At 37.1% G+C, this 20827-nt stretch overlaps 1 protein-coding gene across 4 annotated transcripts in view; it reads left to right on the top strand.

Annotated features, from left to right (window-relative positions):
* Positions 1-20827, top strand: part of DOCK4 (dedicator of cytokinesis 4) — a 248507-nt gene that overhangs the window by 200213 nt on the left and 27467 nt on the right. For 2 of the 4 annotated variants that reach the window (XM_054056437.1, XM_054056435.1), the window contains exons 31-38: positions 1299-1447; positions 3009-3094; positions 8422-8448; positions 8615-8710; positions 10426-10486; positions 13955-14048; positions 18413-18561; positions 19618-19704. In XM_054056437.1, the coding sequence (XP_053912412.1) occupies positions 1299-1447; positions 3009-3094; positions 8422-8448; positions 8615-8710; positions 10426-10486; positions 13955-14048; positions 18413-18561; positions 19618-19704 (749 nt within the window). The remainder of the gene's footprint in view (positions 1-1298; positions 1448-3008; positions 3095-8421; positions 8449-8614; positions 8711-10425; positions 10487-13954; positions 14049-18412; positions 18562-19617; positions 19705-20827) is intronic. The other 2 variants (XM_054056438.1, XM_054056436.1) reach the window with 1 other exon arrangement.

Raw genomic sequence — 20827 nt, 5'->3', positions numbered from 1 at the left:
ATATTTTGTTAACAGTTACTGTGTAGCATACTTTACTTATTTACAGTATTCAATATTTCTTACTCACTCCAAGTCAGCTAAGTTATTTGACTACATGATAGGGTTTTCTAGACTGGTATATCAAGAATCCAATCCTGAATCCCATCTCCTTCCTGCATGCCAGGATAAGACCTTAGTGTGCTTTATCTCCCCACTCATACTGTTTTCTGCTGAATGGAAACCCAGTATGTGTGCAAGGCTGGAATCGTAATGTCTTTTAATAGGGAAGAGTTCTGGGGGGTACAATACAGAGATCATCTGGTAATGTGTCTAATTAAATAGTGTACTCAGAATACTTCTTTTAATTGTTATGCTAGTCAGCATTTTACAATTCACTTAGCAGTAAGGTTTATCATAAACTTTGATCCTTGTAGAGTCACCTTGCTTTCGTATGGATGTGCATCCCAGGATCTTTACAGCAAAGGGAATTCTGGTTTTCCTTTAGACAAACTTAGAGACCAAATAGAACAGCAGGAAGGGGTGACTGCCCACTGGAATATCCAGAGGCAGGCTGAGATGGAAATTAATTCCCAGCTTGGAAAGTCAATGCATCTTGAATCATAATCCCCCTATTCTGAAATTATCAGAAGTCTTATTCCCATGAAACTGAAACTAAATGGTCAGTTTTTACTGTATGCCATTTCTAGCTTTCCTGAAAATAAGTTAGTTTTGTAGTTTCTCCTAAATAGAATATGGTGAGTTAATAGAAGATGGTCTAGCAGTGATTTTAAGGCGAGTTTTGAGAACAACTGAGTCACGTTTTCTTTTTTCTGCAGTCAAAATATGTACTTCCTTTTCTGTAGTCATAAAACTAAAGATAGGTAAAAATCAAAATACTTACCTTTCTTTGATAAGCATGGAATATCGGACCGTTAACCATTTGTAAGCACAAGAATGCAGAACTTAGAAACCAAACCAATCCTGTGAAAAGTAAGTGAAATGTCCAGAGACTACTTTGTTTCTCTTAGTTTTCCCTCTGGAAGACTAACTTGAGATACAGGTAACTCTCTGTAACTTCTGAATTCAGTATTGCATGATAAAATCTGATAAATTATGTCGCCCTTATATTATTCTATTCTTTACAGCTTTTCTCTGTACTTTTGGGGCTTAAGAAATAGCCCATGCTCTGATGGGTATGAGATAAAAAGTCTGTTGATACTTAGAGTGCTATTTTATAGTTCTTCACGTAGTATTTGGATTGCTTGATAGCTCAAAGGACACTCAATTCATGTTCAAGTTCACGTTCATTTTCATTTTAGGGGAACACAAGCTTCACTTTATTCCAGCATTGATTGGACCCTTCCTGGAAGTGACTTTGATCCCTCAGCCAGACTTGAGGAATGTAATGATTCCCATTTTCCATGACATGATGGACTGGGAGCAAAGGCGAAGCGGCAACTTTAAGCAGGTACTGTATGGTAAGAGGTTTATAAAGCAGAACTGAAATTCAGGGCTTTCAGAGAGTGCTGGTCTCAGCCACTGGTGGCTCAGGGTGGAGAAGGTAACATTATACATGTTGGAGAGGGATTCACAGGATTCTACCTTTTTACTTTCTGCAGGGGTAGTCAGATTGTCCAATTAATGCTATCTTATTAGTAACATAAGACAAGGGATAAAATCCATGGCCTGCCACAGTGAAGAACAAAACTTGAGTTATCTTCAGCAAGGCTGATTTTGTTGTGGTGTTTTTCAGCTGTGCTTTGCAGCAGTACAGACTACTGGTTAGATAGGATTCAATTAGCTTCCCTTTCGGCTAGTATGAAACAAGATTGGATGGTCCTTATGAGGAATGTTCTTCCGTAAGGATCTAAGCATTCTTACCCCTCAAACACCTTCTTAACAGGCTAGGAAGGAACGACCCAGTGTGCCATCTGCTCCTGCATCTCCCACTCAGTTCTTTCAGATTCCCTCAAACCATTTCTGTGCCCTCCTTCCTGCTGCTTCAAATGAAGGGAAACAGAAGTATTTGAATTACTCCCAGGCAATCATCGTGCTTAGGGCAGGAGCTATATCTGAAACACAAAACAAACTATTAAGAACAGAGGAGTGCGTGTGATGTAAGTAGGTAGCTTTTCACTATCAATATATAATCTTATTGTTAAAAAATCACCATGGAAATGTTAACGAGGAGTGAGAAGGAAAAATCCACTTATTCTGCTTTTCTGGTTTTGGGTTGGGTTTAAATGAAAATTGCGATAGATTTATTCTTTAATAAAATATCCTGACAACAGCTTGGTTGCTCCCTGAGATTTGTGGTTGCTAATATATTACTGCTAAAAAGGAGGTTTGAAATATTAACACACAGTGTAGCCTCATGTCTCTATATCTTTTATAATCAATACACTTTGAAATATGCATTGAAGGAGTCACTAGCCACAAGGTAAGTTCTGTGTGTTTCTTCGATAGCTAATACATAAATCCAGCAAATTGGATTTCTAGCCAAATACAGTGGCAGTTAAGGAAGGTTGGGCACGGAAATGTTCTGAACAGTACAGACATTTATGAAAATTAATTTTTAAAGAGTGGGTTGCAGGTCAGAAAAGATGGGGTTTTTATTGAAGTCTAAGAAAACGGCTTGTGCTTACAGCCCTGCAGTGAGAATTGAGGCAGTTTATTTGGGCTGTGTGCTTTTTGTCTGACTCCATAAATAGATAGCTGCCTTAGCAGCAGCAGCAAATGCTACTCAGCCTGTAGTTTTAAAGTCACGTTGCTCAATTTAAATTAGCTCCCTCCCTCAAAAAAAAAAAAAAAGGAAAAAAAAAAAACCCACCAAAAAAAGAAAACCCCACAAACCTTGGGAATGATAACAGCTTCAAGAAGACGAAGTGACTTATCAGATTTACATGACTGACTAATAATTCGAAGATATGCATTTAGCTAAGTCCCTTACATAAAAATAAATCTTCTCAATTTTCTCTAATCTCATTAAAGGAGAAAGAAGCTGTTTACACTACACTTATATGTTGCAGGTTGAAGCAAAACTGATTGACAAACTGGACAGCCTGATGTCAGAAGGTAAAGGTGACGAAACATACCGAGAGCTCTTCAACAGTATGTGAGTAATATGTTTATCTTCCGCTAATTCCTTGAGTTCAGTTGTCTGTATCAATTGCTAATGTCATTGTAGAGAATTAACACTTTAAACAGTTGTGAATCTTGTTTTTTCTTTTTTTTTTTTTCTCCTGAAAATCTGAGGAATAGAATATTTTGTGGTGTTGTGTGGCGTCTGTAAAGTCTGGCTCTACTTCTTGCATACAATTATAATTGGGAAAGGCTACATCTGTTATGTCGCAGAACATTCTTTTCTCTACCTACTAATTTTAAAATCAAAAGAGCAAGAAATGCTTCATAATTGCGTAGGGTGCAGGTAGAGCTCTACTAGAGCATTTTGCAAACAAGGCATAAGAATTCAATGAAAAGCTGTTTGCTAAGTTATTTTCTGTTGCCAGAAACTTGTACTCATCTGTGTAATGTCACTTGTTGATTTCTCGATTGATATATACAATTCCACTTACTCTTCTATGATTATTTCTTATTATTTTATTTTATAAGTTACTTGTTAAGCTTGTAGTGTACTTTAATAAACAATATATCCCTGAAATCTAATAGAAAAAGCTAATAATGATGGTGAAGTCCCTAAGGTTGCCCATAAGTTTTCCCATTAACTGAAATAAATGACTGTCACAGAATACAGGTACAAAATAACTAAATGAATTCTGTCATTGTTGTTCCTCCTAAGTGGAAGATTTCTAGTGTGTTTAGTAGGAGATGTATTGTTCCTCTTCAGGATTCCAACTTATATATTCTTCAGTTATTAAACACATTGCATCATTTTCTGTTTATATGGCTTCTTAACCATTCCTTCTTCTTTAAGTATTTGTTTTAGTTCTATTGTCTTTACTTAAATAACTGCATTCAGATCTCGGTGTCTGAATAGCAAACATGTAATGGTCTGTAATTGCACTGAGTTGAAAAAAATAGAGTTCCTTAATATTTATCAGTTACAGAAGTAAAAGTGGATAGAGAGATTAGGCAGAATATTATGGAAATGGATGAATAATGGTAAACAACAGTACAGCATGCTAAAGCAGAACTTCCTTGTAATTATTCATGAAATTTTTCATCATCTGAGTAAAGACAATAAAAGGTAAGATGATTTCAATATTTTAGTAACAGTATTCTAAGTTCAAAATTAAATCAGTAGAGGAAAAGCTATAATTATAAACTGAAGTCTAAATGCATTCTCATGTGCAAAATACACCATGATGTCTGTCACTGAAATAAAATTCTATAAGAAAGCATATTGGTGTGGAATGTAGTTTCTAATTTTTTTTACAGTTTTGAGTTAGTTTTAAACTGGAGGATGTTAAACAAGATACAGTGAAGAATGGTGAGAGCCTTTTATAAATCTAAATGCAGAAGACAGTCATAGTAATCTAAATTGCAAAATGTCTCACAGCATCAGTATACTTGTTGTTTCTGTTCTGGTATAACAGAAGTTAAAACTAAACTTTCTGGGAAGTTTCAGAGTAACTGCTCAAGTTTACTTTCCAGTGGAAGGAAAAACAGTATTTCTCACTGGTTTTTTATGTGAGTTTGATTTGACTCCATACATAAACACCTGTCAAGAGGCAAGCTTGCAGAAGTTGCTGAAATGGAGGATGACATGATGTTCTAGGGCATCGGAAAGAAAATTACTAAAATCATGTGGACGGTTTAGGGGGCTGAATGCAAGGGATGGGGTCAGTTAGCCTAAGATTTCTTTTTTTTTAATCTCTTCTGAGGGTAATTTAAACTAAGCAATACTAGAGTGTCTTTAGACAGTGGAAGAAAGACAACTTATTTGGGCTGAAGTGACAGAGATGTGTTATCTACCCAAAGGCTATGAAGCAGTAAGGCAGTTTTGCAGCAAGCAGTGTATTTGTCGTCTTTAATGGAAGCAAATGCTAAGATATTACCTGACCTTTCTGAAGATTTGGCCTGGTTGGTTTTGACAGATACAGTTGGGAGCCAAGAGGATGCACACACATACTTTAGATACAGTCTAGTAACTGCAGTGGGTGTTGACACTTTCCAGGTTTTGCACTGCTTTTTGTTTATTTTGTTTGAATTGGAAAATGAATTTAAATCTCTCAACTCCCACGTTAACTGCTTATTTTTCCAGAGACAATCACTGCATCTTTTGTTTGAACATCTTATGTTTTCAAGAACAAGTTATAAGCTTCTCTAGGCATATCTAAAATATTTTGTGCTTAGAATTCACTGCTTATAATAGAATCATCATTATTAAATGAAAAGACATAGTGAAAGTAGGGGGAAGATGACTGCTGTTTGTTTTGAATTGATGTATTTCTAGGACTTGAATGTGACCACTCAGTGATAGCTCCTGATGTCATTTGAAGAGCTGTACAGCATGAAGTAGTGAAAATTTTCACTATCATGAGAAAATAAATGTTGTAATTGCTACTTGGTGTAATTGTGGTATGAAAGGTGTCCTGATCTACATTTGCACTGAGTTAATTAGTACAGGGAAAAAAATATTTTCACTTTATTAGATTCGAACTAAATCCTTGGAAAGCAAGGGATATTCTCTAGTAGCTCTTTTGTTCTGAATCTGATGGATGCTGCCAGTTTATTACTTCTGTAGCTGTATCCCAGTTTGGCCTAACACATTTCAGGTTTGGAGATTAGGTGACCATATTATGGAAGCACAAAACCTGGGCTAGTGAGCTCCACTGGGGGCCTGATGATGAGGCTTGTTTTTGGAAGAAACTGGAACTGACATTCAAGCTGAGCAGGCATTTTGATACTGAGCTCTGCCTCTTTGTGGGTGATTCTATAGCCATGAAACTATTATATAAAAGTGATGACTGCTACCTCTCCCATGTCTTCAGTCTTAATTTCTTCCCCTAATTACATGACTGAGTTCAGCACTGCCCAGCCAATTAGACTCTGTTTGCACTGAGCCTTTCAGAGCCCTTCTGAATATTTTTGTGGGTTTTGAGTATCTCCTCACCAGTCTCTGAAATTTTGCAGCGAAGTTTGACTTTGATTCGTCTGACTAGATAAGCTCTGGCTATAGTGAGGAACCTGGAGGACTTTGTACTCCAAAAGAGGCATCCGGACATTTTAAAGCACCTTCTAGGATTGGATGCCTGTGAGTTAGTGGGCTGAATAACTCTGTGGTTTAGGCATATAAAATCCACTTACTGCATAGAATCACTACGTTGGAAAAGACCTTTGAGCTCATCAAGCCCAACTGTACCTGTCCACTACTAAGTCATATCCCTAGGCACTTCATCTACCTGTCTTTTAAATACGTTCAGAGATGGTGACTCAACCACACGTCCCTGGGTGGTTGAGCGAGCTTAAACATGGTTCTAAGCCTAGAATTCATCCCTGGAGAACTCTTATCCTCTGAGTCCCTACTCCACTCTCTTATTCTTCGGAACCCAAGATTAAAAAAACACCCAGAACCAAGAAAAAAAAACCCCACAAAACAAACAAACAAACAAACAAACAAAAACAAAAAAACCCAACCCAAAACCAAAATCAAGCTCTATAATTATTTGAGTGAGCCCAAATATTAGGCTATAGTAGTGTGGATAGGCAGAAGCATTTTCGTTGTACCTCTGTGTTGTTTACCCCCCTTAGTGCTTTGTAGAACATAGCATCTTGGCTATGCTGTGGGACCTGTAAACAACAGGAATTCAATTTTATCTAGATATAGTTGTGAGGAAGCCAAGGGATGTATTTGAGTAGTGTTCATTCTGACTGTTTGTTCTGTGTATTGTCATGAAAGATCATAAAGTCATAAAATTGTTTATCTGACAACAATGATGTCAGTTTGAATAAGTACTTCGAATGTATTTACACAACCCTTTTGTAGAAATTGTGTTTTTATGACGAATATGCCAATACGTTTATAAAGAACATGCATAAGTCAGATGCAAATAAAAGCCATCTGTTTTAAAAGAGAAGTCAGACTTCTGCTTCTTTTCTACAGGAAATGTAGGTAATTATTTTGATGAATTTAGGTTGAAATGTTCCTGTTTAACATTTCAATGTTAATAATGTCACAGGCTCTACTTTTATTTCTTGTTAGAAACCTGTGTTGAAAGGAGCGTGGGGGTTGTAGAAGTGTATTAAGCTCACCTCTGTATTTTGCATGGAGATCAGAAGTGCCAGATAAGTGCTTCTGGTTAAGAATGGCCTTGTCATCTGCCTCTGCTACCAGTGACAGGTAGCCAGTCTCTGAATGTGAAGGAAAGACATCTGATTGCCTCCTAAAGAGAAGTGAGTGTGAGATCAATGCAAGGATACAGAATGAAGATTAATGTTTCCTTCTTGCTTCCAGCAGAGCACAGCTTCATTTAGGTCAAATGAGCTTGGAGAATTGCATCTGTGACTTTCCCCTGTATGTAAGGAGCTGAACGGAGCTGGAGCATATAGCTAGTGCAGTTGGCATGTAGGAGTTATTGGGCGCTGTTATATGTTTGCTGAATTTTGGACGTAGGAGTTTTATGGGACTGAGCATGCTCGGTATAGATGAAGGTCAGTGGAGCTGACAGCTTGCCCACTGCAAACAGAAGGTTTGGAGATGCTATTAACAGCCATCTAAAAAGCTCCAAGTATATGGATGTGGCCATCTTCTAAGTAAACCTTACCTGAGTGTGTTTTCAGGGAGGCTGCTAAAATACCTCCATGGACACGTCATCCATCTGAGTTCTTGCACCAAAGCATAAAAGTGACACAATGCTTTAGATAAATATTTCCTTGTTCATTCTTGAAGTGGAAATGTTGGAAATTCAAGCCCAAATGATTAATATTGGATAAATGTAAGCAGTGAAAATCAGAGGCATGTAACAGAAGGAAATACTAAGTATAATTTTACTAACAGCTTCACTTGCAACACCGTTTTGAAATCTTTTCAGTTCAGTGTGTAATTTACATTTACATTAGTGTAAGAACTTGAGACAACAGAATAAGGACAATATAGGCTAATGAAATTTTACATGTGCATAACGCTATGTTCTCAGGAGGAAATCCTAAGTGAAAGGGGGAATCATCTTATTAAAATCCCTTACCCATTCTGAAATTTCATATGTGCTGAAGTATTAGAAAGGAGAGAAAATATTTGTTTAAAAAAAGTTGAGGTCTCATTGAGAAGGTATATTGAGTTGATAAATATTCTTTTCTTGGTACATCTTTAAAATTCCCATTTGCTGACCTATCAGCATGAAATTAATATGTACATTTTATGTAAGAGTTCTGTCAAATCTCTGGGATATTAATTTATTTTGAAAATTAGTTATTTGATCTATTTTAACCTGATGCAGCTAATACGAAAATCATTTGTTTTGTCAATGCTTCCTGGATTAGAATTCCACTTTTTGGTCCTTATCCTAGGTAAGACATTGTTTGCAAATTGTGCTACTTGGGAGGGTGTTTGTGAAAGAAAATCTAACTATTGAAGATGTTGCTAAGGTATTAAGGTACTGGTAAAAGCAGAGTGGTTGTCATAGTGATAGTTAAAAATAAACGGTGAAATTGTTCTGACTTCTTTTTTTTTCAGTCTACTGAAGAAAATTGAGCGGGAAACATGGAGGGAAAGTGGCGTTTCATTAATAGCCACTGTGACTCGCCTCATGGAGAGGTTACTAGACTACAGGTGAGTAATTATCATGATTTTTAAGTAGCGTTGTCATCTCCAAAATACTAGGTGATCTTGTGCAAACAGTGACTGCACGTGGACACATCAACTGTATGTGCTCGGGTTCCCTGATAGCAGCCGCTTAGTCAACAGGAAAATGAGAAGCTGGCTGAAAACCAACCAAGTAGCCTTCCTGCAGTATGAAAATTCAGTGGCTTGCACAAGTTTCCTACCAGGAATATAGGAACTTCAGTAGTAGGTTAGTGACCCAAGTCTTCCTGAAGACACAGAGCTCAATACTAATCAACTGACAGTTGTTTTACAGAATATGTAAAATTTTTATCAGTATGTCAATCATGCTTAGTTGTAGTGTCAGCCAGCGCAGTAAGTATGTACACAAAGATAGGATCTCTGAATGAGGAGCTCACATCTGACTGTACCATATGAACAAAGGAGAGGGAAATACGAGATGCGTACTTCCTTTCAGGAATAAGAGACTTAAGAGGGATTTTCTCAGTCCCTCATGAAGTGTGTGTAGAAACTTCAGATTTCAGCTTAGTCCTCCTTATTTTTGTCAGTTGTAGCACTTTGTAGAGCTTAAGTGTTAGGGTTTTTCCTGATTCCATGGGGCACATATAGTAAGACCTGGTAAGACATATAGTAAGACTTCACTTGCTGTCCTCACCGACAGTTTGAAAGGAAAGCTGTTTTGTCAAGAAATACACTGTACTCTTAATTTTTAGAAGCCTGGCAGTGCTAGTCCCCTTCAGGAATCAGGTTGGTTTACAACCTCTAGGGCTATCAATCCAACGTCTTTCAAAACAATTTTGTATACTGGTGGGTATGAGATAATTTGAGATAATTGTTTAGCTCATGTATAAAAGAATGTTTTAAAATTGCAATAAATTTGCTTTAGTGACTGTGCGGTGATGTCTGCCTGTTATTTTTTTGCTTTGTATGGTTATACTTGACACTATTTTTCCAATTTTGATAATCAAACTCTGCATGATTCCATTTTAACTTTTGATTTGTGGGTTGGATGTGTTGCCTCACCAAACAATAAATGATACTAATTATAAATTGCTACTGAGGAATATTTGGTGGATCTTGGAGCATTTTACTGAGAAGGTCAGTGTCGTTCTGTTTTTTCACAGACGAGGAACTAATGCTAAAAATCCATGACCAATTTAGATACACTGTCTCTGAAGAAAGCAGAATCATCCCTGCTCATCCCCTCATTCACATCACCCTCTTCCTTGTGACAAAACACACATTTTGGTGATCTGACTGATATGGGCTAAAACTAACCCAGCAAAAGATGCTGCCTAACCTGTATCTGCTCTTGAGGATTGTGCAGGCAGTAATGCAGGACTGGGAATGAGTGCCTGAGAGCAAGAGGGAAGCAAGACTGCCTCTTCTGGCAGTCATGCTGCCTTCTCCTGGCATGATTCTAGCACAAGGTATGATGAAACCAAATGTCTCCAACATTCACCTACTAAATCAATGACAGAGCCAAGAAAAAACGTCTACTTTCTTGACAAGTGAGGTAGCCCATGTCCTAAAAAAGGAGGCATGAAACCCCTTATATGCCTGGATCAGCTGTTCACCCAAATGCCTTCGGGCTGCATCATTTCAGTCAGCTTGCCAAGCCAAATATGTCTGTTTTCTGAGGTGTGCTTCGCTATAAGGGGATAAACATCATTCCTTTTGACTTTTGTTACTTTCTGTTTTAGGGACTGCATGAAAATGGGAGAGGTGGATGGCAAAAAGATTGGCTGCACTGTTAGCCTTTTGGTTTGTATAATACTTTTACTTTTTGATTGACTTGAACATTTTCTGGTATACAGCCACACATCTGGGTAGGAGGTATCTTGTTTCATGGTACAGTTTGAGTGGAAGTTGACAGAACAGTACTACACTTAGGATTGCTGATTTTTTTTTCAGGTGAAATTGATACAGTGGGGAGTTATTCTTTCTTGGCATTTTATAGTTGGGCGCTAAAAGGTCTTTGATTGTGCTCAGTTCAGTTTTCAATCTGTTCCTACTGGATAAACTTCACCAAAATGTTTTCCAAGTCTAATCGGTCTTTGAGTTCATAGGAACAAACAAACCTTTCTTCTTTCCCCAAACCTAACAAAAGTTACATGATTTCTCCTGTTTCTTTCTTTCCCCAATAACTTGGCATAGATTAATTTTTATGACATATAATATGAGATATTTTCTGAACACTGCAGGCTGTTTGTTCTCTTCCTAGAAGAGCCAGAAATGCTTCTGAAGACCTCCTCTTGTCACGTTACCATCATTACAACAAACCAACGGTGCCAATTCTTAGTGTGAAAAAGATTTCATTTTTGTTTACAATATGCATTTGGGTTCTAGGCCAGTTTCCACTGACAAGTTTGTTGACTTCCATTAACCTTGGAAAGTTTCCATTTTCATGGTGAATGTTTTGGAAAGCTATATTTTTAGCCAGGGAAAAAACAGAATAAGCTGACTTGTAATTCTGCATTTTTGACGTCAGTGAAACAATTTGGTTCTAAGTAGCAGTTATGCATAAGAAAATAAAGGATTTCTTTAGTAAGGAAACAGTGCTCCTTAAATAGGGGTGATGTTTACTATGTAGCCATAGAGCAGCTGGCTTTCTGTCACACCCTCTGGCATGATTTGAATTCTATAAAGTACCTGGATTATTTTCATCCTATCACTAAGGACGTTTTGAACTATTATTAGCAAATCATTCCAGAATTGAACAAAAAGAAAATTCAAATATTTAAGACCCCCCAAACACCATAATACTTTTTAATGGGATTTTCAATGACTTGTAAAAGTTAAGGCAGATTTCATATCCTAATAGTTTTCAGACAAGTTTTAATACTAGTTGCACATCAGTGAAACAATGAATGCCAAATTTTAGAAAGGAAATTTCAATTACAGATGTAGCACACGAATTTTAAGACATTTGCTTGCCTATATGATGAATGAACTAGTTGCTATCTTGAAGGATGTTTGATGCAATGAGTAATTACAGGAATGTATAATATTAAAACTACTTGAAGTCCAGAGGAGGATGCAATATTTACCTTTTCACCACTAATTTGAAGGTAATCTGACTTCCAAAGATAAGAGGACTGATTGGCATGAAAAGATTTTTTACATTATTTTGCCATAGAAGGATCGTACTGTTCTTCCAGAAAATTGAGTTGTCCAAGTTAACAAAATTATCAAAATAACCAGAATTATGCCGCATCATGAACTATGCAGGGGTATGCACCACCAGCAATAACATAGATGAAAGGAGAAGGTAGGAACTTTTTTCCTACTCTCCACACCCTCTGATTCGTGTGGAATAAGTTTCACATTAGTATTACTTGCTTGGAAAAGCTAGATTAAGAGGCGTCAAATGCAGTTAGTTTCTTATGCATAAGAATGACCCAACTCCAATTTGAAAGTTGAATTTCTAATGAAAGAACTCCATCATCACAAGAGCTGTTCAAAAGCATTGAAAGTATAATAATTTTTGGTAACTCACTGAGGAGTTTTTCTCAGGCAGCTCTGTTCTTCAATGTGGTTTGACATTTAATTGATATTTCAAGTTCTATTAATTTGGAATTATATCTTAGTTTTAGAAAGAGATTTTCCTGCGGTGCTCTACGCTGGCATATGACATCATGCCATTTAAGTAGAACATATACTCATTGCCCCTTTGAATGTTGTTTCCAAACTGTTTTTCCTTAGGAAAAAAGTCTAGAGACTTTTAATTAGAGAAGTCTACTTTTAAAATCCTTTCCTCTTTTGAAGACTACATCCATTGTATTGTATATCTTGAATTAGTCTGCTGAAAAATCAGACAACACCTTTATTAGCACAATGTATTTCCTGAGCTGGGATGTCTTACTGTGGTCTGCGTTACACACCCATGGACGTTGTCAGTGCTGAACTTCAGAGAAGACCCAGTTGATTTGTACAGTCTAGACTCACGACGAGTACTGAAGCCTTTAGTGCTTAGGAGTAAGAGCCAGGAAGTCTCGTACTGGCGTCCATTGCCGTGTTTTGTCTTAATCTTTATGCTTTATTGCTCTCACTTCTGTATTGTAGATTATGCTTTTTTTCAGAGAGGTAAATGTGAACATACAAGCAGATATATTTTCATTTTCTGTTCTAAAGAGAAACATCTTTTCCTAATCTATACCTCGGGGGAGGAAAAAAAGAGGTCTTTAGATTATAAGGGCATATGGTGACCTAAAGGAGGCTTGTTATTACAAAGCTGCTGATTTGTAGTAATTTTCTCAAATCAGCTAAAAAAAATCTTCTGTAAAGTTTTTATTTTGATATTTTCATAATGTCGCTCCTGCCTTTCTCTTTGGTAATACCTCAATTGAGGAAACAGTGTCACAGAATAAAAATACTGTACAACAGGGGAAATATTTTGGCTACTTGCTTAGACTTCAAACCAGTAAGTGATTTGAATAATAGAACAGAAGCTATTAATTGCTCATGAGGCCCAGTGCTAGATTCTTCTATATTTTTTTGTTAAACAAAGCAGATTATCCTTAACCTTAAGTATGACTATCAGGGGACTGTATAGCTGCATGTCTGTAGAGAATATGGCAATACTTGTGAACAGTGCTACAGGATTGTGCTCCTCTCTCTGGTAACTTTTTCACACATTGTTTTAGGGCTTGCAAATAAGTAAGGAAGGTTTTGAACTAAGAGTTTTGATGTTGCTTTCCGTATTTTATCCATGTAGCCATGAATAGCAGTTATACATCCAAAAATCTTTAGCCACTTCTAGAAATTTTGTCCTGGATGTCACTTTAGAGTGCAACTTCATGTATTTCAGTCATGCAGTGCAATATTTATGCATCAGTTACCAGCTTCCAGTGTCAGTTAGAAATCCTGGAGAAATCCTGTTTTTCATTCAGGATTATGCTGTTTATAGTGCTGAATATGGTGCACTTTTTGGATGGCCAATATTTATGATGACATCAGACTGCAGTTCTGTCAGATTCTTTCTGTTATCTTCTATAGGAATTTTAAAAATACATTCAGGAGCACATTACTTATCTACTGAAACTGCATTGTTCTATTCACTATTCCCTATTGTATTACTGCAGTTCTGTGTAATGACTTTGTACATGTGAAATTTTCAAATACATGCATGTATTTCTAGAACATTATGTTTTAAGTCTTTTATTGGCAACCACTATCATGTGTTTATTTACTAACTATAACATTTCATTCCAATATTCAATTTTATTGCAGAATTTTTATAAGACTGAACTAAACAAGGAAGAGATGTACATTCGCTATATTCATAAGCTGTATGACCTACATCTGAAAGCACAAAACTTTACAGGTAATTGAGTACAAACTGGAAAGTGATATTTAGGACTGGGCCATGATTTGCAGTCTTTTGCAAACCTGTAAGCTGTATCCTTAGTGCAGAACGTACAGACCCAGGCAATGGCTGTGTGATCTTTCTCTCAAAATAAGCCTTTTTTTCAGCCCCAGAACTCTGTTGCTTGCTGTGCCATGCTGAATGTAAATAACTACTGTTGATATGCACTAACAATAAATGTGTGATACAGTTATTCTTGACCCCAAATGAGTGAAGTTTAGAGGGAGTTTCTAGGAGTCTGTTTGGTAGTATCTGAACCTATATACTTTTTTTTTGTAATGCTGCTGGTTAACTCTTCGGTGTGGTGTTTCAGAACCTAATTTTTCAGTTAAAAAAAAAACAAAATAAAAGAAGATACATTTCACTTACAAATGATGAGATGAAGACCCTAAAACCTGTGACAAGTATAGCACTTTGCTGCTGCCTTTCTGAATCAGGCCCCATTTGCAGCACTATTGTCCAGGATTTCTTAATGCAAATTTAGTGCCAGAGCTGACCATTATCTTTTAAATGAAGAAATTAAGCTGCAGTTGCAATGCATGTGTTCAGAATCTCTCCAAATTTTTTTTTCTTTCTCAAAAGCAGATTAGTTGGCTGGTGGTTACTATTAGAATCATAGCGTCATAGAATAGTTTGGGTTGGAAGGGGCCTTAAAGATCATCCAGTTCCAACCCCCCTGCCATGGACAGGGACACCTCCCACCAGATCAGGCTGCCTAAGGCCCCATCCAGCCTGGCCTTGAGCACCTCCAGGGATGGGGCAGCCACAGCTTCCCTGGGCAACCTGTGCCAGTGCCTCACCACTCTTATGGTGAAGAAATTCCTCCTTACGTCTAATCTAAATCTGCAGTTTATAGCCACTCCCCCTATGCGGTTTATAGCCATTCCCCCTCGTTCTGTCCCTACAAGCATTTGTAAACGGTCCCTCCCCAGCTTTCTTGTAGCCCCTTCAGGTACTGGTAGGTCTCTGTAAGATCTCCTAGGAGCCGCCTCTTCTCCAGGCCGAACAACCCCGACTCTCTTAGTTTGTCCTCGTATGGGAGGTGCTCCAGCCCTCGGATCATCCTTGTAGTCCTCCACTGGACCCATTCCAGCAGCTTCATATCCTTCTTATGTTGAGGATTCCAGAACTGGACACAATACTCCAGATGAAGTCTCACAAGAGAGGAATAGAGGGGCAGAATCACTTCCCTCGCCCTGCTGGCCACGCTTCTTTTGATGCAGCCCAGGATACGGTTGGCCTTCTGGGCTGCGAGCGCACATTGCTGGCTCATGTTGAGCTTCTCATCAACCAACACCCCGAAGTCCTTCTCCGCAGGGCTGCTCACAATCACATCATCCCCCGTCGTTTACTGAAATCGGGGATTGCCCTGACCCGGTGTAGGACCTTGCACTTGGCCTTGTTGAACCTCATGAGGTTCGCACAGTCCCACTTCTCCAGCTTGTATTAATCGGACTACAGGTACCAGCTTGTATTAATCAGGCTACCTATTGCCACAGTAAATTTCATTGTGCTTTTTCTTGCTATCCATAGGAAAGATCTTTTGCTTGGAATTTCCACAGTGCCTTTGAAGTTCATGGGTTTAAAGTGTAGACTAGATAGCAAGATATATTAAGGAGAGTTTTTAATTTCCTCATGTGACCTGGCAGTAGTGAGTCACAAGAGAGTTTTGATTATCAAGCAGTATCTTTGCCACAGCTGGTTTTTCTGCCAAACCATTCATTTCCTGATTTTACATAACAGATCTTAGTAGCTCTTTGAGCAATGCTGAGTTCCCTTTACTCACTGGCTGCTAATATGTGTCCAGTTTGCCTTCAGCAGTGATAGGAACCTAATGTTTTTTAAATTGTTTTGTCATCTATTCCTATTTAAAATAAAACATTTTTTGCTTAAAATGTTTTTTCCAGGACTGCTTTGTATTTCCTGTGTATTTATAATTGTGAGATTTTTTTGCAGTCTTTGCAAAACAGAAAATGGTCTTAGGTAGTCCATTGCCTTGCTTTATCAATCAGTGACAACACAGAGACCTTCTGTAAATCAGCTGATCTGAAGTAGATGGGAGTAGGAAAAGAAATTTGCTGCTTCAGTAGTATCCCTACGTGTTGTGCCATTAGTTTGCTAACTGTATACTTTCATTCCAGGGATGAAGCCAGCTTGCCCTTAAGATAATTTCTCTCTCCTTTCATACTGTGGTTTACAGGACTGTTTGTAGTAATCCTCTGTAAAAAAAAGAACCCTGCTTTTTAATATGAAACGTAGCTTCAAATCTTTCTTTACCCAGCACTCGGTTACAGCTATAAGTATAACTCTCTTGAGGATAAAGCACATAAATACACTCATTCCTCTTGTGTCCTCTCAATCACCTGAGAAGTGTAATGAGATTGTCTTTGTATCTATCCATCTTAGAAATGTTTAATATTTTGAATCTTTCCTGTATAAATTGAATTTCTCACATTGTGAGTCAACTCTCTTTATCTCTTAATGTTTTGTTGCACAGCCAATAGTTACAGACCTCTCCCAAAGGTACCAATGTGTAATTTGTTATGCTGGCAACTGACAGCCACAGGATGCTGATTAGAGGAACCCTTCAGACCTTTTGTCCAGTATGGCCATTCTTATTTTAGAAACCTTCTATATACAGTTATGAGAACTTAAAAAAAATACTAGTATGTAGACAAAAATCTGTTAAAAGAAAAGACTTGGATGCCAAAATTAGAAAGGAAGGGTCAGAGTGACCTGTCCTTACATGAATTCATGCTTTGCTATCTTTTGAATCCATATGACCTTGAATGATTTGTTGTTACCAACTTCATGGATTTTTTAAATTGATATACAACTCTGCTGCATATATTGACTACCAAACAGTAGCTTGAAACTGTGACAGAGGATGTTGCCAGTCAAGCAGCCTGAAAGCCATGTGATGTTGGGATTAAGATTGTCTGTGCAACTTGAGCTGTCTCCCTTGAACATAAGTATTGCTGTGCAGCGTCATTTTGCAGTACGCTTGGCATTTACAAGACTCAGATTCAAAGTGCACTCTCCCACAAACATTGCTGCAATGATGGTTTTTCATCCATGGGTTCTTAAACTGGATGTGTAAGAGGAACCCTACTGTTAGAAGAAAATGTACAGTTTGGTTTAAGTTACCTGTCTTATGGGGACTCATATGGCACATGCAGAAGTAGAATATGATTGTTTGAGGCAGCCTTAGCTTAGCATAAAAAGTACTTTAGTACTTCAAATTTATTTTTTGCGTTATGTATAACCTATAAAACCTGCAAAAAAATGAGTCCAGTACGCAACTTTTTTCTCCAGTGCAGTATGTCTCTAGCACGTGGCCCATCCTTGTACTGACTCACTTATTCAATGTGGTCCTGTGAGTGGAAAAACAGTCTGTGAACACTAACTTAACTTGGAAAACAATAAAGTATATGTGCAGTTAGCAAAATTGAATTGTCATAACCAGTGGTAGTTCTGGGGTTTTGTAGTTGGCCAAAGTCTGACTTTGCAATACAGTTATTTAATATTAGTTTTAATGGACTGTTTCTGAGGAATTCTTTAAATCAAAATAAAATTAATAATAATGTTGATATTCCCAGATAATTTCTACAAGCCATGATGTAAGATTATTACACAGCTCTCTGACGAGAGCAACAATAGCAACAATAGCAACAATAGCAACAATAGGTTTGATTCCTTCCGAAGTCCCAAATAAATAAAGTAAAAAAACCACAACAACAGAAAAAGCAACCCTTGCGTGTGCACTTCTAAATTATTTGTTATGGTAGCATGTTAAGGGTCAATTATGAAGTATTTATTTTTGTTATGGAAAGAATGGAATCTATTACACACACATCTGTGCCTCCATTTCCCTTCCAGCCCTGAACTCTTTTGGACTGCATGTCCCCAGTCCTGTCTACCTTCTCCCCTCTTTCTTTAATGATATTCCTCGTCATCTGGCCAGTGTTCTTTTGCTCAGACAGCAGAGCCATTGAGACCTTCTCCTTAGCAGCAGGGAAAACTAGGTCTAAGCAGGAATCTGTGTCTCAATTTCTCTGTCCCTTGGTATTGTCAGACTCCAGGAAAACTGTCCCAGTGACTCCACTTTAAATAGTGTGTGAAAATTGTAAGCTGACTTTATTATAGCTATAAATAGTAGCTCAGTCCAAAACCAGCACTACCATCTGTCTTACACTTGAAATAAATAAGTTATCCATTAAGAAAGGTGCATCTCATCAAAAGCGTTCACATTTCTGTGTAATTTGTTTGGCTGTTTCATTTGTTCGATCTTCCTAAGTACCGTGCTATAATTTGTCTTGCAGAGGCTGCCTACACACTCCTGCTGTACGATGAGCTGTTGGAGTGGTCTGATCGGCCACTGAGAGAGTTTCTCAACTACCCCATGCAAACAGAGTGGCAACGCAAAGAGTGTCTCCATCTGACCATCATTCAGAACTTTGATAGGGGAAAGGTAAAATAGTCCTGTTTTACTGCGTGGATCAGGATGGATAGTTTATTCATTTTAGGACATTACTTCCAGTGTTGCAGTCTTTTCTCATATAGAGGGGAAGTGTTTGTCATTGCCTGATCAAGCGGTTACTTAGCGACACAGTATGTTTCTTCTAATCCTGTGTTTTATCCTTGAAATGCCAGGCTTGCATGTGAGAATAATTTGCACTTGTTTAGCAGTTTGATTTGTAACTGTCAAAGCACTTTATAATAAAGATACAGTTTCTCCCCATTTTAAAGGTGGTGAAAATTAGCTACATAAATGAAATATGCTAAGTGACCAAGTGAGGAGAAAAATTCAGGATCTGGATTATAAGAACTACATTTACACCTTCTAAATCACGTTTAGTCTTTTAGAATAGCAATTGCAGAATCTCTAAACAGGAATGGGTTTCAGGGTTTGTGGTTCATTGTCGTCACTGAGAATGCTGATTCCAAATTAAAATGAGAGTAACTATCTTGTGGTCAAAAAAACTATTTATCCTTTGTGTCATGATTTGTCTTGCTGATAAACAAGCAATTAATTGCAATTTTTTGTAACTGGTGTGATATCCATGTAAGCCTTGTGAATGTGACCAGTCTGATGTTGATGATCATTTTCTTCAGGAGATTTCGTGATTAGCTTAGAGTTGAAGTTATGTGGTTCAATAAAATATTTTCCATTCTACAAAAATTAAGGAGGGTGTGTTAAGAATACAATTTTAAAATGTAAATATAATACTGTGTTGAATTAATCTCTTATGCATGTCAGAAAGAGCTGTGTGTCACACTTGCAATAACTTATGTAGTGATAGTCCTGTAAGAATAATTAATTAAACAAATCTCTAGCTCTATTTTTGATCCTTCCAAGAATTCATCAATATTACTCAGCAGCTATCTGTAGGTCTAGTGGACAATATGTTCAAGTATTTTCAGGTACTGAAAGTATGACTTGGTAGAGCAAACACAGGCCACTAATAAATCACAAATTGTCAAGCAGTTGCTTTGAAATTACTGAACATCTTTTATTTGGTTGCAGTGTTGGGAAAATGGCATTATCTTATGCAGGAAAATTGCAGAACAGTATGAGAGCTACTATGACTACAGAAACCTCAGCAAGATGAGGGTAATGTATCTGAATACTTTTCATCAATAAGAAATCCAAAAGCTTTTTAGTTTGGTTTATAAAATATTACTTAGAAAATTAATTTTGTCACAGAATTGTCCTTATGTTTGGTTTGCAAACTTTAATTTTGAACTTGTGGGTTTTTCTACAATAAAGTTCATAAGAAAGGAATGAGCTTTTTGAAGAAAAATGGGCAAATAAATAATCTTACAATGTTTGTACCTGTACAACAATACTTTTGTGTATTTTTGTATGTACTTTTGTATGCTTATGCAGAAATATTATATTATAAATTCACTTTCATTGGTTTCCTGTGGTTTATTCAGGGAATATGGTCTATGCAATCCGTTGCTAGGAGCAGTAAATACATCTTTGTAGTTGTAATTGTGAGCAAACAGTTTGCAACAAGCGATGCACACCTTTGCATTTTTTTTTATTTACTGCTTAAAAATAAGGTCTGTTTACAAAATGAATCTTTTCTGACACAGTCTTCCTGTTTTCTCTCACATTTTTCTTAAAACTCTAAACGTTTCTTTGTTAATTCTTTCTGATACCATATTTTAAGGATTATTCAGTCTTCCCTTTTCTTGTCTGCTTCTGATAGATTCCATTTTATATTACAGCTCCCTTTTAAATTTTTCTATACGTTTAAGATGCTTGCTGCTAGGACTGACTGAAATATACTTAAAGCAGAGCTGCTTAAGAACATTATGCAAAATTCTCAAAAAGAGTTACATGGCAGTACTCCTTGTGATCTGCTTATTCCACATATAGTGAGATACCCAATGGCAGAATCCTATAAGCAAAAGCAAACTGGCTATCACCACATGAATAAAATAGTTTTTACATGTTTAATTAATTGTACTTAATGTTTTGTGTTTGAATTAGGAAATAGCCCTCTACTGTATCTGTGCCACTTACGTTAGTGCAAAAATGGAGGTGTGAAAATTTCTTACAGCAATGTAACTAGGCAGCTGTTGGTACCATGTAGACATTAAATAGCTGTACACATTATCTAAAATATAGTTAATATTACTTATTTTTCACAGTATTAAAAATATATCAACACAAAATGCTTTGCTGAAATATCACCAGAAAAAAAGGGACTTTTACATTATGACCA

Source organism: Cuculus canorus, chromosome 1, assembly GCF_017976375.1.
Source record: "Cuculus canorus isolate bCucCan1 chromosome 1, bCucCan1.pri, whole genome shotgun sequence".
NCBI lineage: Eukaryota > Metazoa > Chordata > Aves > Cuculiformes > Cuculidae > Cuculus > Cuculus canorus.
Note: the sequence above shows the minus strand (reverse complement) of the source record. Positions and strands in the feature narration are given on the sequence as shown.